The sequence below is a fragment of the Elgaria multicarinata genome, chromosome 19 (genome assembly GCF_023053635.1).
Source record: "Elgaria multicarinata webbii isolate HBS135686 ecotype San Diego chromosome 19, rElgMul1.1.pri, whole genome shotgun sequence".
NCBI classification, from domain to species: domain Eukaryota; kingdom Metazoa; phylum Chordata; class Lepidosauria; order Squamata; family Anguidae; genus Elgaria; species Elgaria multicarinata.
This window is the reverse complement of record NC_086189.1, coordinates 19,015,794-19,040,497: the sequence shown is the minus strand read 5'-3', so window position 1 is coordinate 19,040,497 and position 24,704 is coordinate 19,015,794. Positions and strand designations below refer to the sequence as shown.

Here is a 24,704-nt window from a genome sequence, read left to right as displayed (position 1 = left end):
GTCCTTGTTGGAGAAACTCAACAAGGACTGCGGAATCCGTGCGACTCAGGAAAGGCCGGCCCGCTGCAGAAGCATAGAAATCTGAACCCGGTTAATTCTGTCGTGGACTTCTCCGACAACCTTACCCGTAAGGTCACAAAGTCCAGGGTCTAAAATGATGTAGCTGCACCACTGGCGAGAGGCATTGCATTTCTGCTTAAGTTCTAGCAAAGCTCTCGAAATTTACATCTACACATATACATGAGCACATGCAAATCACGGTCCTCTTTGGTCCTCTTCCTTTGGTGATGCATTTCCTCTTTTTTGGGAGGAAGAAGAAGAGGAGGAGGCGGTCAACGAAGGGTCTGCAACTGTGTCTCTGGAGCAGAGAAAAGGATTTCGGTTTCCAGGAGACCTTCGTGCCACAAACTGCCAACGGCACAAAGAGTTGCTGGGTCCGAGTTGCCACCAAACCGTCAAGCTGCCCAGATTTGGTTCCGTTCGCACACCCTTTCCAGGCCTGGGAGGAAAAAGGAAGCAGGCTTTGAACCCGTCGGGTGGGTCACACGGCCAGAGCTGTTGCCATTATCGCAGGCCTCCCGCTCGCCTTCCTGCCCCACGGTCACTCGCAATGGGCAGCGCCATCTGTTCCCCCTTGGTGGAAATATGGGATGTGGCCAACAAGCCGGTAGCCACAGATGCCTTGGAACTCTCCCGTTTCCGCAAAGCCGGGCCAGGCCGTTCCCACCTGGCCTCCGCCGCACCCTCGTCTTCTTCATTCCTGGACGCTGACGGCTGCGTTGAAGAAGAAGAAGAAGGAGCCGCCACGCTTCTGTCTGTTCCAGATGTTGGCTCCGGTACGGCAGTCGGAAAGAGCTACCCGTCTGCCTAGCGTGCACGGCCGGGGATGTGGATCAACCTCACCACATCCGGATGGAACTGGATGACTTGTTCCGCGAAGCATCCTACAGAACAGCCTTCTGCAACCTGGGACTGCCCAGATGTGTTGGGTTGCAACAGGCTGGTGGGAGCGCTGGCTGGGGATGTTGGGAGGTGCAGTCCAACAGGTACGGAGAGCACCAGGTTGGGGAAGATGGATGTCCATCCTGGGTATTTGGAAGTAAGGGTTTTATTGCCCAGTGGGGCTGATGGTTCCCCGCCGATAATTGATTCCTTTTTAGGATTTTCTGCATAAACCGGAGGGATGGAATATTTGGTTTGTGTGCGTGATAATAAATAAATAGTAGTAATAATAACAGCAGCAGCAGTAGTAATACATAGGCCTCATTTGCAATGTTTTAGAGTTGCAAATATCAGTAATATCCATCCATGTATTTTCTTCTCCTTTTTGTAGGGTGTTTTTTGCGTTCTTGTGGGGGGACAATATAATTTTTCTATGTGAGAAAAGATGCTATATTTATTTTTAAAAAAAACATTTTTAAGACAATAATAATAACGCTTACCATTTGCATTCATGTGTTCAAAGCATTTCGTATTCATCATCATGTTATTATTAATAATAATAATATAATTTAAATGGCACTTCCCACAAAGTGACTTACATACACAAATGCAGAAATCCATATTTTTTTAAAAAATAATAACAATAGTTGCCATTTGCATTGAATTTTCAAGTGTTCAAAATGCTTCACATCTAATTATTATTATTATTATTATTATTATTATTATTATTATTATTATTATTATTTCCCATCACAAAAAGCAATCACAAAGTGACTTGCACACACAAATTTAGAAATCTATAATTAATATAACGGTGGGGGGGGGGAAATAATTGAATCTAGTTGAAATCCTTACAACAACCCTGTACGGTAGGTCATTATTAAAATACCCCTTATTACAGGTGGTGCGGGGCGAGGCTGAGAGATAGTAGCTTGCCTAAGGCCACTGAGGGAAATTCACAGCACAAGGGAGATTCGAACCCAGAACTTCCTCACCCATAGCTGGGTCTCTTTGCTGCTACACTACACTAGCTTTGGCCGGGTTGATTTTTCTTGATGTTCTCGTGGCAAGAATAAAACCAGAGAAGTGTTCCTTGAGGGTGGGATTCTGACCCATAATAGATCTTCCACCACCACCGCCGCCACCCTTCTCCGGGAAATAGGGGTTGATGCAATGGTAGAAATGCCTGTCTGCGCCCAGCAGGTGGCAGCATTAGCAGCACAGTTTGGGGAAAAGGGCGATGCGTTTTCTGAAGAGCAGAAGCCAACCCAAGAACTAGCAAGACAAAAATGTCACATGCTGATTTGTATAATGGAACAACAACAGAGAATCCAGATGATGGAGCGATGGCCACCAATTGGGATGGCTTTAAAAAGGGGGCTTTCTCCTGTCGCCTTCCCCGGATTGAAGGTTATTGTAAGCTCCTTGGGGGCAGAGACCTCTCCTCTTACAGTTGGCAATGCACATGGACAGCACCATGTTTAAAACAACAGACCTTAACTGCATTATTGTACGGTGACCCAATGGAAAGGAGGACCGGGCTCCTGCATCTCTTAACATTTGTGTAGAGAAGGGAATTTCAGCAGCTGTCATTTGTTCGCCTGCAGCACCTGGTGAAATTCCCTCTTCATCACAACATTTAAAGCTGCAGGAGCCTTGCCCTCTTGACCAAATACAAAAGAGGGCAGGGCTCCTGCAGCTTTAAGTGTTGTGATGAAGAGAGATTTTCACCAGGTGCTGCAGGCGTACAAATGGCACCTGCTGAAATTCCCCTTTCAATACAGCTGTTAAAGATACAGGAGCCCGGTCCTCCTTTCCATAGGGTCACCCTAATTATTGTTGTTGTTGTTGTTGTTCTGCTGTCATAGGAAGCTGCTTTCTACCAAACCTGAGGGCCATTTGGCTTTTGAAGAAGCTCTCAGGGGCTCTTCCTGCCAGTAACGAAACACCTTCGCAGAGGCCTTTTGACCTTTTTAGAACAACGGGGGAAGAAACGGCGCAAAAGCTGGGAACGCCACACAATCAGTGGTTCAGGAAAGGGGGAGGGGCTAATGGGAGGGGCGTGGCCATAGGGGGACCCGGCAGGGCCGGATTGGGACCAGACACCCACCCTTGCATGAGAGCAAGAAGGAGTTATAGCGCAAGCAAATAGAACGTATGATCCACGGCATTGCTGCGCTTCAAACAACCGGGAGTCGGAAATGCCCGCCTGTCTACCGTGAACCGTCTACGGGGAAACTTGCCCCTTCCCAGGCCTGCCGGATGTAGTCTGGCTGCTGCGCGCACGGCAGCTCCTCGGGGGCTGTTTTGAACCCTGGGTAACCTCTTCTGGGGCAATGCTCCGCCAGGTATATCTTTAACCAAAAGAACAATCGCCCCGGGGTGCTTCCGTCAGGGCAAGACGGGCCATTGCAGAGTTCATGGGGGCAGGGAGTGGGAGCGAGGGAGGGAGGCAGCCTCCAACAGTGCGTAACCGCAGAGGAAAGGGAGCTCGCAGGCGAGGGCTTCAACAAGCACGGGCGCATTCAGAATAAGAGGCAACCAGGGCTGGCGTCAAAGGCAGGCATCATCTTCTCTCGCAAGGTACCCTCCTCCTCTCCGTTTTGTCCTCACTACAACAACCCTGTGAGGTAGGTTGGCCTGGGAGTCTGTGACTGGCCCAAAGTCACCTGCCGAGTGGGGGACTAGAACCCGGATCTCCCGACTCGCAGTCCGACACTCTAACCACTACACCATACCGGCTCTCCAGCGTGCTGCAATGGTTAACGAACTGTATTTGGATCCGTTCTTTTCCCTTACGGAAGCATGGAAGTGGGAGCCCGCTGCGGCAAGACATGGCTGTGCATCCTCACCTTCTCACTGGAATGGAGTGTCCTGCAAAAGGGCCTGGCTGGCTAACTGAAATCCTGAACAGAAGGGGCTTCCGTTCAGGATTCCACTTAGCCAGCCATACTCTCTTCCGAGGGACACCATTCCACCCTCTTCCCCTCATGGCCCCATTCAGTCTGCATTACGCCTTTTTTGGGGGTGGGGGAGCTGCAAAACTCATTCCCCCCCCCAAATATGGTGATGCTTCCCTCTTGCTTGCTTTGGCTCCAGTCCAGTTGGCACTCACCGCCTACTTTCGCTGTTAGAAGGAGCAACGCTGGGACACAGTCCTCAAGAGCTGCCCCAAAGAGGGAAATTTCAGCAGGCGTCGCCCACCCCCAGCGCTGGACCTAGCGAAACCTCCTCTCCCACTCAGCTCCCTCCCTCCCCGTTGCTGAGCCTGTTCGCCTGCGTCTCCCCCGGTTCCAGGCTGGATTTCCCCCTCTAGCCTTTCCTCGCAGCGGTGTAGCGGAGTCCGGGTTTACACAGATGCAACGCGGTTTGCAGAGCTGCTCCTCTGCTCTCCCCTGGCTCAAACTTCCCTGTTCTTCCTGAGCTGAGCTGCAGCCCTTGCAGCAGCTGGGAGGAAACGAATTTCCCCAGCAACGAATCTTCCCAGCAACAATATGTGGTTCCCTGTTGCAGTGGAAAGTGTTTTAGGGCGGCTCAGCCCCGGATGAGCGATTTGGACCCATTGGCTTTGCAAAATCCCCGCTCCTGGGGGAGACGAAAATGGACCGAATTGCCTCGTGGAGATGGAGCCACACAGCTGCTTGCAATTTTGGGACTCTCCTTAGGGTGGTGGAGGCCGTGGCTTTGCGGCTGAGTGCCTGCACCTCCCCAGTGACCACTACGCCCCTGACCGGCAGGCGCCCGGAAGCGGACCTGAGACCTTCTTCGTGCAAAGTCAGCCTTCAGTTGAACCAGTGGAAGCTGGCGGCACTAAAGGCGCAGCAGAGCTGAGCCCCACCACCTGTGAAGGGCCAAGATTTGCCCCCGGGAAGCAGAGCTGTGCTCCTCCCCTGGTTTCTGATTGGCTAGTGGAGAAGGATCACGTGACCCCTTCCCAGTCCTATATAAGAGCTACTGAGGAAGCCCCAGAGTGTCATTCTGGTCTGCTGAGGACCTTCGGTGAGGCTGTTTTGAGATACGCTCCTGTCTGCCGTCCCAGCAAAATTCAAGTCTTCTCCTCGAATCGAGTGGTAAGTGCCTTGCTGGGTGGAGTCCCCTGATCTCTCCACACTCACACGCCGCCCCCATTTATATTTCCTCTGATCGGAATGTGCTCCTGCCTCAGCACTCAGTTAGCTGCCTCGCTCCGCTCCAGATTGTCACGCCAGAAACTAATTTGAAAAACAAAATAGCATTCCATTCCGAGCTGGGATTTTTTTAAAAAAAAAATTTTAACACGTATGTTTCCAAACTGACGCAAGAATCTGCAAACCCTCTCTTGCATCCTCAGACTTCTAGAGGAAATCATTTTGCAGCCTGTGTCCCACTGGGACAGGGACCCGCTCCTGCATGGAGGCTCCTGGCCTTGGTCAAACGGCGGCCCTGTGTTGTGGAGGCCTTCTTGAAACACTCTTAGGGGTCATTGCTGTTGGGCTCCTTCAGGATTTAGAGCCTGCCCCCAAGGCATCCAGGACTTCTATCTCCAAGGGCGGGGCAGGGCGGCCGGATGTCTGTTTGAAGAGCTGGCAGAGAACTATATTATTACTATAATCTTCCTCCTCTCCATTTTATCCTCACAACAACAACCCTGTGAGGTGGGTTGGGCTGAGTGTCTGTGACTGGCTTGAAGTCACCCAGTTGGTTTCCATGGCCGAGTGGGGACTAGAATCCAGATCTCCCGACTCACTTTAACTACTACACCCCACAGGCTCTTTTTAAAGGTGTCCTCTGTTTACTCTCCAGTCCAAGTCTGGTTTAAGAGTCAAAGAAGCATAAGGTGGCAGAGCAGGTGAGGGCCTTGTAGCTAGCACCAGGGCCGGTGTCAAGGGTCGGCAAGGTTGGGTGTCTGCCGGGGGCCCTCACCCCATCAGGGGCCCATTGACAAGATCCCCTCGGAGCTGCTCTTCCCCTTCCCCATTGCCACCTGCTTGTGCACTGGCCTCTCCCTCTCACTGAGACAACAGAGGTGGAGAGAACTAGGAGCGACAGATGCCGCAGCATCCTTGCTCCCTGGGTCACTGCCTGCCAAGCAAGCAAGTGGGAGTCATGGTGAGGAAGAGGAGGAGGAGATGGTGACCATGGTGGTGAGAAGCCAGACTCAGTGACAGAGGGCCCCAGGGGGGGGGGGGGGGCTGTACTGTCACCAGCCTGGCTTGGCACCTGGAGGGCAGACTGAACAGGTAGAGCACTCGGGTTACCTGGCCGCTCTCTCTGCTGTCTACATTTGCACATGCAAATCTTACACAAATCGGTGTCCTATTTTGCCAATGCTTTTCCTCGCTTTTGGCCATGCGAAAGTGGCCACCCCACCGCCGAGGGCACAGCTGGCATGGGGCGCCCAGAACGTCCTGGGCGTGCCGCCAGCTGCCGGTTATCTTGCCTGCTGAGTAAGTGAGATAGCAATCTCCGGATGCTTTGGAGTTGCCAGCGGATGGTTGCAGCATCTCTGTCATCACCTCTAGGTGCACCCTTAAAAGAGAGGGAGACAGAGAGAGATCTTACCTAGGTAAGTCACCCAAACAACTAATCCTGGGGGCTTTTGTGACTCGCTCGGAAGGCCTACGGGGCAACGTGCCAAAAACATGATGATGCAAGTGAAGATTTTGGCGTCCAAACCTTTCACCCTCTTGTGCTCAGCGCATTGTTCCGCCATATGCGGGAGTGCTCCTTGCCCAAAGTTTGCCTACAGAGAGCCACCAACTCTTCCGTTGTCTGCTGCGGCCGTCCCCAATCTGGCGTCGTCCGGTTGTGCCGGACCAGAACTTCACCATCCTTGGGCCTCCTATTGGCCCTGACTGGGGACGCTGAAAGTTGTAACATGACCAGGAGGCGGCAGGACGAAGAAGAATTTCCTGACTGTTTTGGGTTTGGTTGACTTGGCTGGGCGTAGTCGATGCCTGTGATGGTAGAGTTTGAAGGAAATGGATTGGCCATCGGAGTTAGGAAAACTTCTGGGCCAGATTGGGGGTCTCTGTGGGCTGTAGGTTCTCCAACTTGCTTTCCAGACTCCCTCCTCATCCTGGGCTACAGTTCCCATCCCTATGGCTATGCCGGCTGGAGGTGGTGGCAGTTCTATCCCAGCAAGGCTCCTGGTTAGGGCATGCTTCCTTTACAGGGGACACGTAGGCTACGATCCGTGCAGCCCTTCCTGTTGGCCTGTGTGATCCATAAGTGCTTCCCATTTCCTCCTGGGTTGCAAAGAAGCAGTGGGCATGGATCACGCTGTCATCCAGAGGAGCACTACCATGAAAGGGCACCAGACTAAACGCCACAGAAACCCGTCTTTGGGAATCCTTATGTGTTTCCAATATAGCATCACGTTCCATTGGCCAAATGTGTTGTGCTCTTCGATCTCTTAAGCTGGCATGTTTTGCTTCAGGGGTGGGGAACCTCTTTCGGCCCACGGGCTGGATTCCATTTTAGGGAAGCTCTCGGGGGCTGCGTTCTGGGGTGGGCGGAGGCAAAGGGGTGGAGCTAAGGATACCTGCCCGTTTTAGCTTTGAAGTTGTGCTGCCCATACCTCTGCCTTAGGAGAGTCATTTCAAACTTTTAGAATGGGGAAGGGAAACCCGGCAGGAGGGGGAGAGGAGAAGGGGGTGTGGCCATTTGGGGGAAACTCAGGGGGGCGGCAAATTGGCCCATCGCGCAGGCTGGATGTGGTCTGAGGTTTTCCACTACTTGCTCCAGGTTGCAATCCTTCACCCCATTTCCTGAGAGCTCAACATGGTGGGAAGTAACTTCTGAGGAAACTTGCCTGGGATCATGTGTCGGGTAGTTCTGGTGAATGCCTCTGGGGTGTAATCACTCAGATCAAGGGCTGATCCAACCCCTTTTCTTTATTGCCAGATTATATCACTTACAAGCTTCAGGCCTCTGAAGGCAGCAGGGAAACTAACTGTCTCTCCTCTGCCGCTCGCAAAAATGATGGAGAATGAAGCCTTTGCCTCTTTTGTATTCTTCGGCACCCTTCTGGTCATAAAAATGTACGTCCTGGCCATCATCACGGGACAAGTGAGGCTGCGGAAGAAGGTAAGCCTCACGGCCACTTTATAAGGTTTTAAATTTGCACTCTCCATGTTTAAAGGAGTTGCTGCAAATCCCTCGACGGATAAAACTCCAAACTTGAGAAATGGGAGCTTTCCTTACTTAGATATTTCAGCAATTTGGAGTCTAAGTAGATGTGCTTTAATCAATGCTATTTTTTATTCCAATTTTCTCTTCTCCTTTCTGCGATGGCGGCGTCCTGTTTCCTTCTCGCGTTTTGCTCTCTGCTTTGCAAGCTGGCGTTTGAAAAGAAACGTGCAATGCCCAATGCCGAGACGGTGACATCGAGCCTAATATAACCCAATCCAGGCAGTGTGATCCCTTCCCCCTTCTTGCTCTGGGCTGAGAAGAGCTGAGAGCAGACTTCGCCCTCCATGGCTACTTTTTTCTAGTAGAAAGATGGACCCAAATGAAAGGTTTCAAAAGAGGGGGAGAGAACCCCGCCCCCACCCCTGAGAAAACTGTGTGTGGGAGGAAAGAAAGAAAGTGTTCTCTGCACAATAAAAATCATTTTAATAATAATAATAATAATAATAATAATAATAATGAGAAGGAGAAGGAAAAGAAGAAAAAGAAGAAGCGTTTTGCAGAGGCTAACCAATAGTCTTTTCTGAAAACAATGGGATTTGTAGCTAGCAGGAAGTTTCTCTCTGTGTGTGTCATTAAAAAATCAAGCTTTTTCACTTAAAAAAAATATTGTGATCTCTGTCATGTTCTACAAAGGAAAGAATGTCTTCACTAGTTCTCAGAAAACCGCAACTGACAAAAAGAAGGGAAAAAAATGTTGAATGTTATCTTTGGCTCTAATAGATGGTTGTTTAGGTTGCAAACAAACAAACAAAGCTGAACTAAGATCCTTGGTTGGTTTCTGGTGGTGGTGGAGGAGGAGGATTGGATCAACGACTGTGCATTGTGCGTGGAAGTTTTTGAGTGATGCAATATTTTTTCCCCATTGGATAATCTGGGAAGCAAACTAAATTCCTGACAGGTTTATGCAGGGCTGAAAGTTGAAACTACTCTTTTTATAGGGGCAAAAAGATGCTTCTGATCACTAAAGCGTGCTCGTTTTCTGAACAAAAACAGTACGCGCCACACACGTGGGATGGGCTTGCTTGTAAAAACGCCAAAAGCATACATGTGCTCACTGCGTATTGTTGCTCCGGATATGGCTAAAATGTAAAAGGTGTCTCTGTGTGTGTGTGTGTGTGTGTGGGTGGGTGTGTGTGTGTGTGTGGGTGGGTGGGTGTGTATGTGTTAGCCTGCTGCAACGAAAGCAATGAAGTGTCTTGTGACACCTAAAAGATTAGCGCATTTATTTATTCTGGCATAAGTTTTCACGGGTATGGTCTGCTTCATAGGACACATACAGTGTTGAGTTCAATTTGGCAGGTTTATATATACACGCAGTGGGTTAGGGAGAGATGGGAACTGAACTGCAAGGAAAGGAAAGCAAAGGCTAGGCAGTGATAATTACTAGCGCTTTGCTGAATAATTCCATATGATGTTGTGTGGTTACATGGCCATTCAGGAACTGCTGCTGGGATGAACCTAAGTAGAGCCCTGCTGGATCAGACCAAGGGTCCATCCTGCCCAGCACTCTGTTCGCACAGTGGCCAACCAGCCATCGGCCAGGGATGAACAAGCAGGACATGGTGCAACAGCACCCTCCTGCCCAAGTTTGAGGGTGGGAGAGTTAGAGAATGACCGATATCTGTGGACAGTATCAGGTTTTGCTGCAAATGTACAAAACCCTGGCCCTGTTCAGAAGAGGAAGGCACTTTTGAATCGTCTTGGTTGCTTGAGAAACGTTGTTGCGATTCAAACTTCTGAATATAATTGTTGCAACCAGGATCGTCTCCAGGGACTAGAAACTTGATTCTTGCTTTTGAAAAGGAAAGCAGAGATTCTTGTAATGGTGAATCGTGTACAATTGTGGTAGCATAACCGTCCCACCAATGGTGATAGCAGCCCCTTTTCGAATCAAGAGTGCTGAATCAAAGTAAGAGGAATCCCCGTATGGGGGGAAATTCCGGTAATTTCAGGTTGGGGCATTTTTAAAAACCCATCATCAGATTAGGGTTTTGGAATGTATTAAGGTAGGGTGACCATATGAAAAGGAGGACAGGGCTCCTGTATCTTTAACAGTTGTATTGAAAAGGGAATTTAAGTAGGGTGACCATATGAAAAGGAGGACAGGGCTCCTGTATCTTTTAATAGTTGCATAGAAAAGCCGGAGTGACCAGATTCAAAAGAGGGCAGGGCTCCTGCAGCTTTAACGGTTGTGATGAAGAGGGAATTGCACCAGGGGGCTGTGTGCATACAAACGGCACTTGCTGAAAGTCCCTTTTCTATGCAACTGTTAAAGATACAGGAGCCCTGTCCTCCTTTCCATAGGGTCACCCTAAATAAGTAGGGTGGCTGATGTTTGTCCTTGCACAACCTTCTGACAATCCTCTTGCTCAGTGCTAACAGGGTGCAAATGGCCGTCTCAGGCCTCCAACAGCTGTGGGAAATTTCCGGGCTCGGTCAGGCTGCCAGCGACGTCAGCTGGAATGTTTGACTAAATCCGCCAAAGTGCTGATAAATAAACCCTGGACGGAACGGGGAGCGACAGCAGCACATTAGGATTTTTTTTGCCAAAGCTGCATCTGCAAAACCTCTGGGGTGGGGTGCGTGTGATACCATTAAAATGATATCCATCTTTGGACACAAAGGGTAGTCTAAAGACTCTTAAACTGGCATATAAATGTAGAAAGTGCATTCCGTTCCTTGGGTTGCTGTAATTGGAATACCCACAAAAGAATTTTGTTTTTGAGTGTCAGAGCTCAGATCCCACCAGCTTTGTGCTTGGTACTTGGGGGAGTTATTTGGGCAAATTCACACGAGCAAAAAAATGTGCAAATCTCCCCCAAGATGGTCAAATCCTGCCAAAATATGCATATCCATATGTTAGCCTATGGGGAAAATGTGCATTTTCGCCTAATGTGTTTTTTTTTTAACTTACATATTTTTCTACAATGAAATTTGCATAAAATTCCAGATAGTAACACACACAGCTCTGCAATTTCTCAGAATCCATACAACTTGGGGAAACCTGGTTTGCGGCAGAATCCGCAAACAAAAATCTGAACTGATTTGACTCCGTTGCAGATTTCTCCGGCACATACTTGTACATACAGATCTTGTATCTGCATGAAAATTCTCCTGTATCTGTCAACACCATTCTGCAACCGCCCTTTCGCAAGTCGCTATCTTTTTTCCGGCTGTGGAGGCACGGCAGAGTCTGCAAGGGGGGAAGCAATGAACAAGGTTCTTGGCCGGCTTTGAATACGGCAGAGATTTAGCACAACCTGGTTGGCCAACGCTGGAGCTGTGGTCTGATTCAGCCAGGCCCTGCTGATGTTGGTCTGTATCGACTAATTCTTGACTTCCTCCAGGCATTTGCCAATCCTGAAGATGCTATGAGACACGGAGGCGTGCAGTTTTATAGAGAAGACCCTGACGTAGAACGTTGCCTCAGGTGAGTCTTCAGTCCTGCCTTTGGAGGTCACTTTTCCTTGGGTGCTCATGTCAGTTGGAAGCTGGGTGAAGATGCTTTGGTGTAGTTCCCCAGGCCCTTGGTTGTGCTATTCACACATCTTTCTCCCCACCCCACCCCATCCTTCATGGCACATCTTCATGGAACATTTTGTGAACTGCCCAGAGAGCTTCGGCTATTGGGAGGTATAAAAATGTAATAAATTAAATAAATTAAAAAATAAATCTGCATGGTAATATAAAAATGCAACATGCACAGCTTCTCACCTGCTCATCCTCAACAGTCTGTCACACTCAAGAGTCTCCAAGAAATAGCCCTGTTCAGAGTTATCTGTATAATCAGGAGGTCCCCAGTCATTTTGGGTCATAGAATCATAGAATAGCAGAGTTGGAAGGGGCCTACAGGGCCATCGAGTCCAACCCCCTGCTCAATGCAGGAATCCACCCTAAAGCATCCACAACAGATGCTTGTCCAGCTTCCTCTTAAAGGCCTCTAGGGTGGGAGAGCCCACAACCTCCCTAGGCAACTGGTTCCATTGTCGTACTGCTCTAACAGTCAGGAAGTTTTTCCTGATTTCCAGCTGGAATCTGGCTTCCTTTAACTTGAGCCCGTTATTCCGTGTCCTGCACTCTGGGATGATCGAGAAGAGATTGTGACCCTCCTCTGTGTGACAACCTTTTAAGTATTTGAAGAGCGCTCTCATGTCTCCCCTCAATCTCCTCTTCTCCAGGCTAAACATGTCCAGTTCTTTCAGGCTCTCTTCATAGGGCTTTGTTTCCAGACCCCTGATCATCCTGGTTGCCCTCCTCAGTGGGCACATTTGGAATGTTGATGTAAGCACTCTCACAAAATGGCGGCTGTGTGGGGCGGGGTTTGCTCATTGTTTGCAGTGACAGGGGTCCCCAAACTTTTGGGATTCATGGGCACCTTTGGAATTCTGAAAGCATGGTGTGGGCACTCTCACAAAATGGCTGCCATGTGGGGGCAGAGCTTGCTTATTAATAAAATAGTTGCAATGGCGGGGGTCCCCAAACTTTCTGGGTCCAGGGACGCATTTGAATTTTGAGAGGCCGGTGTTGTTTCCACCGGGCAAATGGAAACAGATCGGAAGAGAACGAAATTTAGTTTTCCCTTTGGTAAGCAAGCTGGTAAAAGCACCCAAGGAAATGAACAATCCTTTGGATTGCCACATAACATTGCCCAATAAAATTTTTCCACCTCTCAGAAAAAGGAGGGTTGTTCCTTGTCTGTTGAGGATATGATTAATTGGGCCATTAATCCATGTAAAGTTGGCCGATCCCATCCATTTAAATTGCACCTAATTTTTGGTGAAGCGGAACTGGGACAGGATCCCCTAAGGCCATGCAGTCAGGAACTTCCTGACTTGTACAATTTCAAAAAGGGACTTTTTTAAAAAAAACAATAATGTTGCCAACCTGAGCTCCCTTCCTGGGACACTCTGCTGTTGGCGGGACCAGCGCTAAAACTGAAAGAGACTTAATAGCCCAGGGTTGCTCAGGATGCAGCGGGAACAGCTGGCAGATAAATTACGGAAGAAAAAACCAAGGAATGATTTCCTAGGGCAGCCAAAAAATGACAAGAAGACACTTGTCAGCCCACTTTGAAGGGCGTTTAGATGACAAACTCATCTGTGTTTTAAACCAAATGAGCCAACTTCAGTATTCACATTGTATCGGGATTTGTTTCTTGCCTTTTGAGAATTCAGAATTTCCACAAAAGTTTCTACTTCCTCTTAGATTGCTGAGATGAGAAGGGCAACGTGTTTGGAATAGTCTAAAGCACAATATAAACCCAAAGGCCTCTTCCAGGAATGTGTCCGTGTTGGTTTCTCAATTTCTCGCTATTCTAATCTTAAATTTGTTTGGTCCCAAATGTTGAGGACCAAATTTGTGCAAAAATCCAGACACGTTTTTGTGGGCGTTTCTCCAGATAAATGCATTTTTCCCTGGAACTCAGAGGGGAAAGGGGTCGCTCCCTCGCTGAGCTAATTCAGGTCCCTTGTGGTTGTGCTCTGTGGTTGCCTTTTTTCTTTTGAAGTATATTTCCGTGAAAGAGGAAGCGCAGCGGAGTGGATAGGGCGGGGAAGAAGAGAGAGAGTAGGTAAGAAAAACCAGGGGTCCATGAGGCAGCGTGGACGAAAGGCATCAATGCTGCAATGAAGTTGCTAACCCCCCTCCCTCCCTCTCTTCGGGGTTCTTTAGCCCGGAGGCCCTGAAGGAAGGCGAGTGTGTATTTCATGGCACAGCAATTGCAGTGGAAGTGGCAGAGATTTACAACGTATTGTTAGTTTCAGGGAACAAAATCTGGCTCTGGAATGTAAGCAAAGGAGAGGACGGGGCCTTTCTGGGGACACAGCAAGACACGTAACCGCCTGAGTATCCACCTGGTTCCAGGGTTGCTCGGGGTGGGTGTGCAGGTTACGGGTCGCCGCCGCATAGATCTGGGGCCTCCAGCGTGGTCCCCATAGACACCTCCCTTCACCTTCCCCAAACTCCTTTGGCGACGGACTGAAATGATTTCCACAAATCTCACCTGCGGATTCCATTTTTCTGATGTTTTTTTAATTGAATTGGAATCGGTCATGACATTCTTCAAACATAGGGTGCCTTCAATCAGAGGATGATCCATTGTAAAAGAGGACACTTGGCCACCACAAGTGACCTTAACGTAGACTCCAGGTGGAATCTGGAAGATGTAAACAGGCCCGAAGCTACATTCCAGTGGAACTCCAGAGCTGTGAAGTTCTTTCGGGAACGCAGCTTGGCCGTCCTCCCAGCACATTTGTGATGTGTCCCACATTCCTTTGGGAAGAGAGGAGAGGAAGATGGCCTCCTCGGTGACCCAGGGAGAGTTTGTGGTCGCTCTCTTCCCCTCTTTCCAAATAGCCGCTCCCTTCCTTCCTTATGAGCTGTTGGGCTGTTGGCATCACAGATTTCACGCCCTGTGCGTGTGACCGTCCCCTTGAAGTGTGAGCAAAGGAGCTCTCTGCCAGGCATCAAATCTCTCTCTCTCTCTCTCTCTCTCTCTCTCTCTCTCTCTCCCTCTCCTTCTCTCCTTTTTTAAAACAAATCCTTCAGGGCCAGAGACCTTTCCCTTTGGGGGCCTTCCCTGTGTTGTGGGCAGGAAGTGGGCACCGTGACGTGACGTCAAGGCCCATTAACAGCTCTGGGATACAGCCAAGGTGTGTGTGTACATACATGGGGAGGGACGGGGAAGCAGTCCAGCCGAGACATTGCTGTGGCAACCCTTGCGTCCGTGCGCGTGCTTTTCGCTGCTCTCACGTTGATGGGGTGCAGGCTGATTGGAGACAGCTGCGCCTTGCTTTCCGCCCTCTGTTCTCCCAGCGCCTGGCCAAGAACTGCACGCCAACCCACCCCTTTACCAGTCCATTCCCTGTTGACATAATGATGCATGTTCTCTAATAGCAAGCACTATTAGAGAACATTCCCCCCTAAACCAACGCAAGCACAGACGATGAATTTCTAGCAAGTGAATTCAACAGTTTTAGCTTCCCCTATGCTGGGAAAAACTGCATCGAGGGTTGGTGTCCAGGAGTGGCAGGTTGGGCACCTCCCAACAGGGGCCCACCAACAAGTGCCCCCTGGAGTTGCTCCTCCCCTTCCCCATTGCCACCTGCTTGTCCACCAGGCCTCTCCCTCTCGCTGAGACAACAGAGGTGGTGAGAACTAGGAGCAACAGATGCTGGCAGCTTCCTTGCTCCCTGGTTCTCTGCCTACCAAGCATGCAAGTGGGAGCCAGAAGGAGGAAGAGGAGGAGGAGCAAGAACACCTGGCAGGAATGACAGTGAGAAAGTAGGGAGGGCCCCCATGGAGGGTGCTTTACCCAAGACCCTCCGAAACCTGGAGCCAGCACTGAAATAGAGGTGCTTTTCACCACCACCGGTCTCTGGGCCAGAGTGGGAGGCAGGTTGCAATGCGGAAGGGGGGGGAGCAAATTCACTCAGCAGGCTCCTGGTTGGCTGTGGGCCCTCAGCAGGTGCCCGCCCACGCCAACTAGGATGTTGGAGGTTTCCAGTTTGGTGGTGGAGCTTGGCACGTTTCCACCAGCTCAGCGCCCCCTGCCGGACATCAGCTCAAGATCCCGGAGTGGGCTCGATTTGGCGTGCACCAAGTTGGGCAAGCTCTCAGCTTCCCAGTTTATTTATTTATTTATTTGAGCCAATCCCGATTTGCACAAATTTACAGCCGGGAATTTTTTTCGCAAATTGCCATTAGTGCAAATTCATGGCCCCAAATAGCACAATTGGTGCAAAATTGCAGGTGGAAGTAGTCACGTACGCCTGCAATTTTACGCCAATTTGGGGGGGGGGTGTATTAATGGCCGCGAATTTTGACGAATCTCAATTCGCGTATATATCCCCAGCCGCAGATTTGTGCAAATCGAGGCTCATGGACAAAAAAGAAAGAGGAAAAGATGCAAGGTCTTGCTGCGTGCCTACGGACTGTCTCGCAGCTCGGCCCGCATGCACACTAGGGTGAGGAGCCCTGCGGAAGTCCAGGGAGCAGAGCAGGAGCCGGACGCCGGGAATTCGCCCATCCCTAACCGTTGCTGCTTGCCCTGGTATCTGCAATGACCTGGAACGGGTGAACAAAATGGCAGCAGTTAAGGCCCCCGCACCTCCAAGTGGCAAAAATACAAAACAAATAGATATGATATCTAACAGCGTATCTATATCTTTTGGGGGAACCAATTAAAACCAAGCTGGCGAACGCGAGCTCTATCAGTTCAGTCTCCCAAATGAACACCCACCCCGCTGGTGTGGAGTGAACTCCCTGACCCCTCCGCAGGGGTGGGAATGCTTGTATCCCCGGGAGACACCTCGCTCGCCCCTCCACCGCAGAGTTGGCTTTGTGATTGAACGAGATTCTTCTGACTCCATGGAGCGGAAGCTGCAAGTTGTAAAGAAATGCCAACGGTCCGGCCAGACTCCACTTTGTGAACCCATCTGTGAACCGCCGGGGTTTGGCCTGATGAATCAGCCGTGGCAAAGTTGAGCCTGTCTCAAAGGTGTGGTAAGGATTACCGGTAGCATCTCATTCCCGAACAATCACTGGGGAGGGCATATTTTTAATGACGTAGGATGCTATTAAAACCCGTCTCTTACTTTCCCAGTTGTGCCTCCTAAAGAGCTGCTGCCTTCTTAATATGTGCACAGGCCTGCACTGGGTAATTTTTTTTATCTTGCGGTGGAGTTTACGGGGCTGATTTGTAGCAACTTGACTGGCAGAATTCTCTGACTCTTGGGAACAGAAGGCAAAATCCAACCTAGCAGCCTCCAGAGTGGCACTAAAATGGAACATGGCCATTGAAGAGGATGCTACTGGACTGTGAACCACCTAGAGAGCTATTAGGTGGTATAGAAAGGTAATCAATCCATCAATGAATGAATTATTCCGTATCTCACTCCTCAGGGCTCATCGTAACGATATGGAGAACATCTACCCATTCCTCTTCCTTGGGGCGATCTACTCCCTCACGGAGCCCAACTTGACTGTTGCACGGATCCACTTCCTGGTCTTCTTCTTTGGCCGGATTGTCCACACGGTGGCCTACCTCCTGATGCTGAGAGCCCCTACGCGATCTGTGGCCTATGTCGTGGCCCAGGTTCCCTGCTTCTCCATGGCCCTACAGGTCATCTTCAAGCTTGCTTTCTAGAGGCGTTGGTTTGATAACCCGGCGGTGATGTGGCGGTCATGGAAATTGGAAAGTGACAAGACAATGGCTTCGTACCATCTCCGTGGGACAAACTCCCTGTTTTTTCTTACTGTGGCGTTGGTGCCTTTTGATTTCTTCCTCTTCCTCTGCCTGGATGGAACCCTAAGCGTGCTGAACTTGACAACGTTTACTTGGAGGCCTTCTCTCCTGGGGACATCTCCCTGGGGCAGGATGATCGATGATACAGAAGTGCAGGTCCATCAATCCCCAATAATAGTAATAATAAAATTTCTTGAAGAGAAGAAAACGTCTCTAGTTTTTAAGCCGTGCATTTCAATGCTGTGCTAATTGACTTCGCTGAGGATTGGGGATCTCCCTAAGGCTTGGGAAGAGGCTATAAACCCAGGAGGTTATAATTCCAGGGAACCTTTTTCCTGTTGAGGTTTGAATCGCATCGGCCAAAACCTTTGATGAAAATGTCAAGCCAGTGTGCGGCTGCCGTGAAAAAGGCAAATTCCATGTTAGGTATAATTAGGAAAGGAATTGAAAAGTGCCAGTGTGGTGTAGTGGCTATGGTGTTGGACTGGGAGTCGGGAGATCCGGGTCCTAGTCCCCACTTGGCCATGGAAACCCACTGGGTGGCTTTGGGCCAGTCACAGGCTCTCAGCCCAACCCACCTCACAGGGTTGTTGTTGTGAGGATAAAGTGGAGAGGAGGAGGATTAGGTACGCCGCCTTGGGTTCCTTGCAGGAAAAAAGGTGGGATATAAATGCAATAATAAATAAAATAAAAATACCAAGTTCATCCTGCGACCACACTTAGAATATGGTGTGCAGTGCTGGTCACCCACCCCTTAAAAAAGGCTATTGTAGAGCTGGGAAAAGTGTAGAAAAGAGGAATTAAAATGATCAAGGGGCTGCAGCAACTTCCCTATGAGGGAAGGTTACCACGTCTGGGACTGCTTAGCCTAGAAAAAGGGTGAGTATATGGAACCATGATGGAGAAGTACAAAATTATGCCTGGTCTGCAGAAACTGGTTAGGGAGATTTTTCTCTCTCCCTCTCTCATAATGCTGGAACCCAACGGGGTCGCACCATGAAGTTGACTGGCAGGAGATTCAGGACAGATAAAAAGACTTCTTCACACAGTGCAGAATTTAATTGTGGAATTTGCTACCACCAGACGTAGTGATGGCCTCCAACTTGGATGGCTTTCAAAGGGGGATGGATAAATCCCTGGAGGAGGAGGCGGCTAGCCATGGCTACTAGCCCTGATGGCTATATGTCACCTCCAGGATCAGGGGCCGATGTACACCAGTTGCTGGGGAACATGGGTGGGTGGGTGCTGCTTCTGGGTTGTATGTCATTAAGTGTGTCTTGGCCAAGAGTTCCCAAACCACAAGCTGTCATAATATGGGACAAGCAGACGTCGTCACATTTACATGCTGCCTTTTTCTCCTTTCGCAAGGAACCTCCTCTCCATATTATTTTCATAACAACCCTGCAAGGTCGGTTAGGTTAAGAGTCAGTGACTGGCTCAAAGCCCAAGTGTGGAGACTAGAACCTGGGTCTTCTCTACCCACTGCACCACACAGCCTCTCTATTTAATATACTGTCCGTTTCATTCATGTAACGTAGCAACTCTCTAGTTCTCCATGTCGGCATAGCGTTTGAGGATTAGACACACACAATCACACACGCGCATGTTTGTTTTCTTCAAGATGCAGTTTAAAAGAAAAGGAAACTCCGTAAGATTAACATGCAAGACTGACTCAAGGGAAGGCAACGACAACTGATAACTCAGGAGACTGTAAGCCTCGGATCTAGATAGTCTTTGGCACGGCAAACCCTGGTAGCTTTGTGGTCAACTTTAACACAACAACAAGCGTTTGAGCTAAAGCCGAGCCAAAGCACTGAATCATGGATTGTATCTCTCCGTGTCAACATGGGATCTCTTGATGCCTTTGACAAGTGTTTTGTTTGCAAGGGAAATGACTTCCTGATCTGTGGGGGAGGATCAGTGACGGCTAAAGTGTTTCCCCTGAGACGGCTTGTGCCCAGCCACGTATACTCCACCAGGGCCGGCCCTACCTTGAGGCAGAGTGAAGCAGTTGCCTCAGGTGGCAGAGGCTAGGAGGTGGCAGCAAGGGCATTGTGCTGAGCAGCCTACTCTGCGCTTGCTAAATTAAGCCTTCAGGTGTGTTCACTTATGCTGCTGTCGGTGTTGAAGACAGATTCAACTGCCAGTCCAGCCCGCTTTTATCCATGAAAGGCGAGAGGCCACCATCTTGTTCTTCCCGTCACACCTCAAAATGTCTTTTGGAGGCCATGAACCTCGCTGCCAATCTGACCTTTCCGCCATTCAAGAGTGCTAATCTACAACTGGGAAAAGAAAAGAAAAACGTTGATCCGTTTCTATCCTGGTCTTCCCCTGAGGAGCTCAAGGAGGGGTGTGTGGCTCTCTCCTCACAACAACCCTGTGAGGTATTTTACGCTCAGATAGCAGTGGTGGGCTTCAAGCGTGAGAAGGGATTTGAACTGAGGTCTCTTTAGTCCTTCTCAAGCTCTCTCTGATCCAGCCTTCCTCAATATGATGTCCACCTGCACGCCATCCCCAAAACTGAGGAAAGGCGTCACCCTAAAAAACGGGTACTGATTTGCACATGCTAAGTTACAGATTCTTGATGCAAATTGAAAAGTAATGACTCTAATGACGACTATGATTTAAATAGCAATAGCAATATGTATCATCTCTGCCTTGCCTTCCTGCTTACCACGTCCTATCCTGGGCCTCGATCCGCTCCCGGAAATGCTCCCAGCTTGAAGCCGAAGCAAGGACACCCCCGACTGATGGCGGAAAGAAGGCGGTGACCTCACAGCAATGCGATAAACTATAGTAAGTCAGCTACTTTTCCAGCGCGCGGTTTCACCTGACAAGCCCGTGGTGGCTTCAAGTTAGAGGCTGCATTGATAAAGGACACAGCACCACTGCACAGCCACTGTGGAGTACGGAGGGGGCGTACAGACAGTCCCTTTTCGTTTGGGGTGGGGTGAACGGCACAAAAGCCGAACAACAAACACCGAGGGGAAAACAGGTTCACGTCCATCATACACAGAAGACTCTTTCTTGAAAATCCTCTGGAATCCTTGTGCAATTCTGTGTGGTATCCCTCTAAAACCAAAATAAGTCTGCTTTTGTTGTGGTGAGTGGCAATGGCGTCGTTTTTAGCAAGAAGCTCAGTTACTCCTCTGGAGTGAGCCCCACCAGATTATGCAAGAGCGTCTGTATTTACGTCTGTGAAATGTTGCGGGCAGGTATTTCCAAATTTGGTCTGCCAGAGCCATCCCGCGAAATCAAAGGCAGTAATGCCATCTAAAAGATCACCGCAGGATTAGGAAAACAAAGACGGATTTGTTTCCTAATAAGAAATTGCCCCCCAAATCTGAAAATTCTGTTGTTTGTAACATTACTGGAAGAGAAACTTTGGAAAGATTTTTAACAGGGAATTTCCAGGGTGTTTGACGTAAACTAGCTGGCGTTTTGTGACACGACTTTTTCTTTTCTTTTTTTGACGACTTTGGCCAGAGTGGAAGGAAGAATTTGGGATTGAGATTGCAAAAAATGTAATTTCTTATTCTCATGAAAACGCAAGGAAAAAGAATTGGACTTGTGCCAGCTGGTCTCTGTCTAGTGATATATACATTGCTAGAAGCATTTCCGGAAATTAATTACTGTAATGCTTTGCAGATGCTATTCAATGCAAACTTTTAGGCACCGAAAATGTCCATCTTCTGTGATTTTCAAGAAAATATGCAGGCTCTCAATATCCTATTTCAAATCGAAGTATTTTCTTTGATTTAGAGGCTTTTTTTTAGTTTAGAAAAAAAGATGAGTGAAGGTTGAACATGTAAAGAGGATTATAAAATTATGCATGGTATGAAGAGAATTTTTGTGAACCGCCCAGAGAGCTCCGGCTATTAGGCGGTATAGAAATGTAATAAAATAAATAAATAAATAAATAAACAAACAAAAGAATTTCTTTTCCTGTGTAACTCTAGATCTCAGAGTCACCCCTGGAAACTAATTTGTAACTAATCAGGACAGAGAAAATGAAATGCTATTATCTCTCTATTCTATCATATGCCATGAATTTATCATTTGTTTGATCCATCCTTAACGTCTAGTTGAACTATGAAATGAGTTCAGCAGCTACTAGCTGTCATGGTAGTAGAACCTCCATGAACAAGAGCAGTATGCCTTTGAAATACTTGTTCAGGAGCAAGCCATGAACAGCAGCCTTGACAGCCTGTTGAAATGGAGGATATACATCAAATACACTAACAATTAATGGAATTGTTTTATATGTTATTGTAGAGCGCCTCGATGCCAGAAATGGTGAGGCGGCGCTATAAAAATGCATTAAATAAATAAATAAAATAAAATACATAAAAATGAAAAGTGTTACTGCTGCTGTGGAATGTCTCTGCTATACAGTTGTATTTATTTATTTTTCAAAAAAATCCCAGGGTCCTCAGAGCAATGCACAAGTTAAAAACACAATATAATAAAACCACAGCAATTAAAATACAGCATAATAAAACCACCACAGGAAAATAAGAGCAGAAATGGGGGAAAAAGTCTTTAAAATAAGATGTGGAGCAACGTTAAAATCCACCAAAGCCCTGGCGAAATGGGGCAGTTTTTAATGACCCTTGTAGGATCCTAAAGGGAGGCGGGGATGCAGGATGTTTGCATGTTCCCAGCCACCACCATAGAATCATAGCATCATAGACTCATAGAATAGTAGAGTTGGAAGGGGCCTACAAGGCCATCCAGTCCAACCCCCTGCTCAATGCAGGAATCCACCCTAAAGCATCCCTGACAGATGGCTGTCCAGCTGCCTCTTGAAGGCCTCGTGTGAGCATTCAGATAGCTTTTCAGGCTGTCTTTCAGAAGATAGCCTGAAAAGATTTGGCTGGCTACTGAAGTCCATAACTCCCCTGCCCCCCCCCCCCCCCGAAGAGCAGTCAGTAGGTGAATAGCGAAAGGGAATTCTGGATTCAGCGTATGGCTGCCCTCACCTGGTGAGTTAATAGAACTGCAGCATGGAGCGTCTTCATCAACAGGTTTAATTCTGTCTCCAGAGGCTTGGATCAAGATCAAGGATTGTTTCCACGTGACCTCTGTTAGTTGGCTTTTCTAGTGCCATGATGTTTGCATGCTCAACTTTCTGCATTAGATTTCCTTCTAAACATGCACTTTTTTTTTTAAAGGGGGTGATCTATTTCCAAAATTGCATCCCCCCTCCTTGAAAATGCTCACAGTCCTTTTCCAAAATTGACATGAAGAGCCTTTAAAGGTTTTAACGACATGTTTTAGATTGTACACTGCTGCCATCTAGTGGTTTCCCATGGTCATTGTAGTCAAAGGCCTCATTCTCTCCAAGGGTGCAATTCAATGTATCTTTAGGCCGAAAAACACCTCCTACAACTTCCAGCATTCCCCAGCAGCTGTGCTGGATATTAAATGCTGGGAGATGTAGGACTCCCCCCCCCCCAATCTAAACATGCATAGGATTGCACCCTATGGTGGTAAAGCTTGTGTCAGGACTGTACCATTTCAGACTGCTTGTGGCAGGACAGTATCACTTCAGACCCTGGGAGTTGTAGAACTTTTTTCTGTCTAAACATGCATGCCCTAAGGTGGTAAAGCTTGTGTCAGGGCTGTACCACTTCAGGCTGCATGCTGTTCATGACGCAGCCACCACAAATCACTGAGGCAATTTAAACAGTGAAAGTAGAAACTCTTTAATATTTATTTTGTCAGCATCAGGCATTTTTTTTAAAAAAATCAACAGAGCTAGAAACGCTTGGCCACTTCACGACTCTCCCAACACTGGAAACCATTTTGAAACAGAGAGACTTCCTTGAAATCAGTAGCTTTTAACATCCGTTTGGAATGGTGTCCTCTGACTTTTACATTTGGGGGTGGGTGGTGGAAAAGGGCCTCTCCTTTCTGTCTCTTTAGGAATTATGCTGCCAGTTGGGGTGGGTGGACGTCATGTTCTCTGGCCTTGGTCTTCGCTCTGTCTCAGAGGAGGACCAAGGCGGACGAAGCATTATCCAGTGAGCCATTATCTGTGACCCTGCGATCTTCCAGGCCAGAAGAACAGACTCTTTCCCGACACTTCGGACTCAAAGGGCGCCCCCCTGAGGCAGTCCTCAATACCCTCATGCTGGAGTAGTCAGCAGTGGCAGAATCAAGCAATGGACCTTTAAGAGTCAGACAAGAGGGGGTGAGGTTAACAGCAGGCCTAGATTAGCCGACCTTCACAAAGCTTCAGAAGGCCTCTGCTGGTTGCTGAGACAACAGCTCTTCCTGAGTGAGCCTGGATTTGTCCAAGGTCCTGAAAGGCCTGTATAGCTACACTTGACTCTGTCTCACTCACTAAGTGCACCTGCTGCAGGTCGGTTCCCCTCCATGCCTTGAGCTGAACCAGACGGAATAGGATCATGTTAGCTTGGGTTTGTGTCTCTTCTGAATATTCACCCATACATCCGGCCCATCCTGTTTCCACATTAACATTTGTTCATTTGTTTTTAACAATAATATTAATCTGAATGAAAATTTCACCTCGCTCAAATGTTTAGGATGCATTTTCTCGCAAAATGCACATTTTGAGATATTATTGAAATCCCCTTCCTGAAATTCCACCAAGGGCCACGAATGCAAAATAGGGCCCACCAAATTCCTTTTTATTAGATTCCTCGAAACGTTGGCCCAGCTCCACCTTTCTCGGTGTGCTTCTTCCTGGATCAAGGAGCTGTTGCCACAGGGGTGGAGTTGGATTAACAGAGTGTTTGTGGCATGGGCAGAGCTCTGGAGGTGCCTCCTAAGAACTCACACGGGTCAAGAGCGTCCCTCTGCAACACGGCGCGAAGTCTGCCAAGTCCTCAGGCCGGCCAGCCTCCAACTCCTGTCTCTTGGTGGAATTGAGCAGTCCAGTGTCTCTGGCCCATTTCTCCCTGGGAGTAGGCCGTGCCACACGGGTAGAGAACCCAGGCCACACCCCAAACGACACACCCTTCCTACACATGGCCAGCTAGCGGTTTATACTCATCTCTCTTACAACAGGAGTGTTGGAGAACCAGATTCCATGGTGGACAAGGGTCCAGGGGCCATGATCCAGTAGGGGCTGTTACCAAAAGGAAAAGGTGAAAGGCGTGGGCCAAAAACCCCAAATGACCAACGTATCTGAGTTAAAAGCTTGTCCTGCTGGTAACGACGCCCTTCGGAGAGGTATTTCTACCTCTGGGCACTGGGGGGAAATGCATCAAGGCCAGGAGACGACTAAATGATCATTGATTAGGAAGGGAAAGACCAGGGTACACCGGGACACTGGGAGTTGCCTTACCCAGAGTCAGACCCTGGATCCATCTAGCTC

At 48.7% G+C, this 24,704-nt stretch overlaps 1 protein-coding gene across 1 annotated transcript; it reads left to right on the top strand.

Moving 5' to 3' along the window:
• Window positions 1-4,938: 4,938 nt before the first annotated feature.
• On the top strand, window positions 4,939-17,528 carry PTGES (prostaglandin E synthase). The gene is made up of 4 exons (XM_063144669.1): window positions 4,939-5,012; window positions 7,828-8,010; window positions 11,463-11,545; window positions 17,017-17,528. Exons 2-4 carry the CDS (start codon window positions 7,903-7,905, stop codon window positions 17,258-17,260), a joined length of 435 nt encoding a protein of 144 aa, XP_063000739.1. The 5' UTR covers window positions 4,939-5,012; window positions 7,828-7,902; the 3' UTR covers window positions 17,261-17,528.
• The last annotated feature ends 7,176 nt before the right edge of the window (window positions 17,529-24,704 follow it).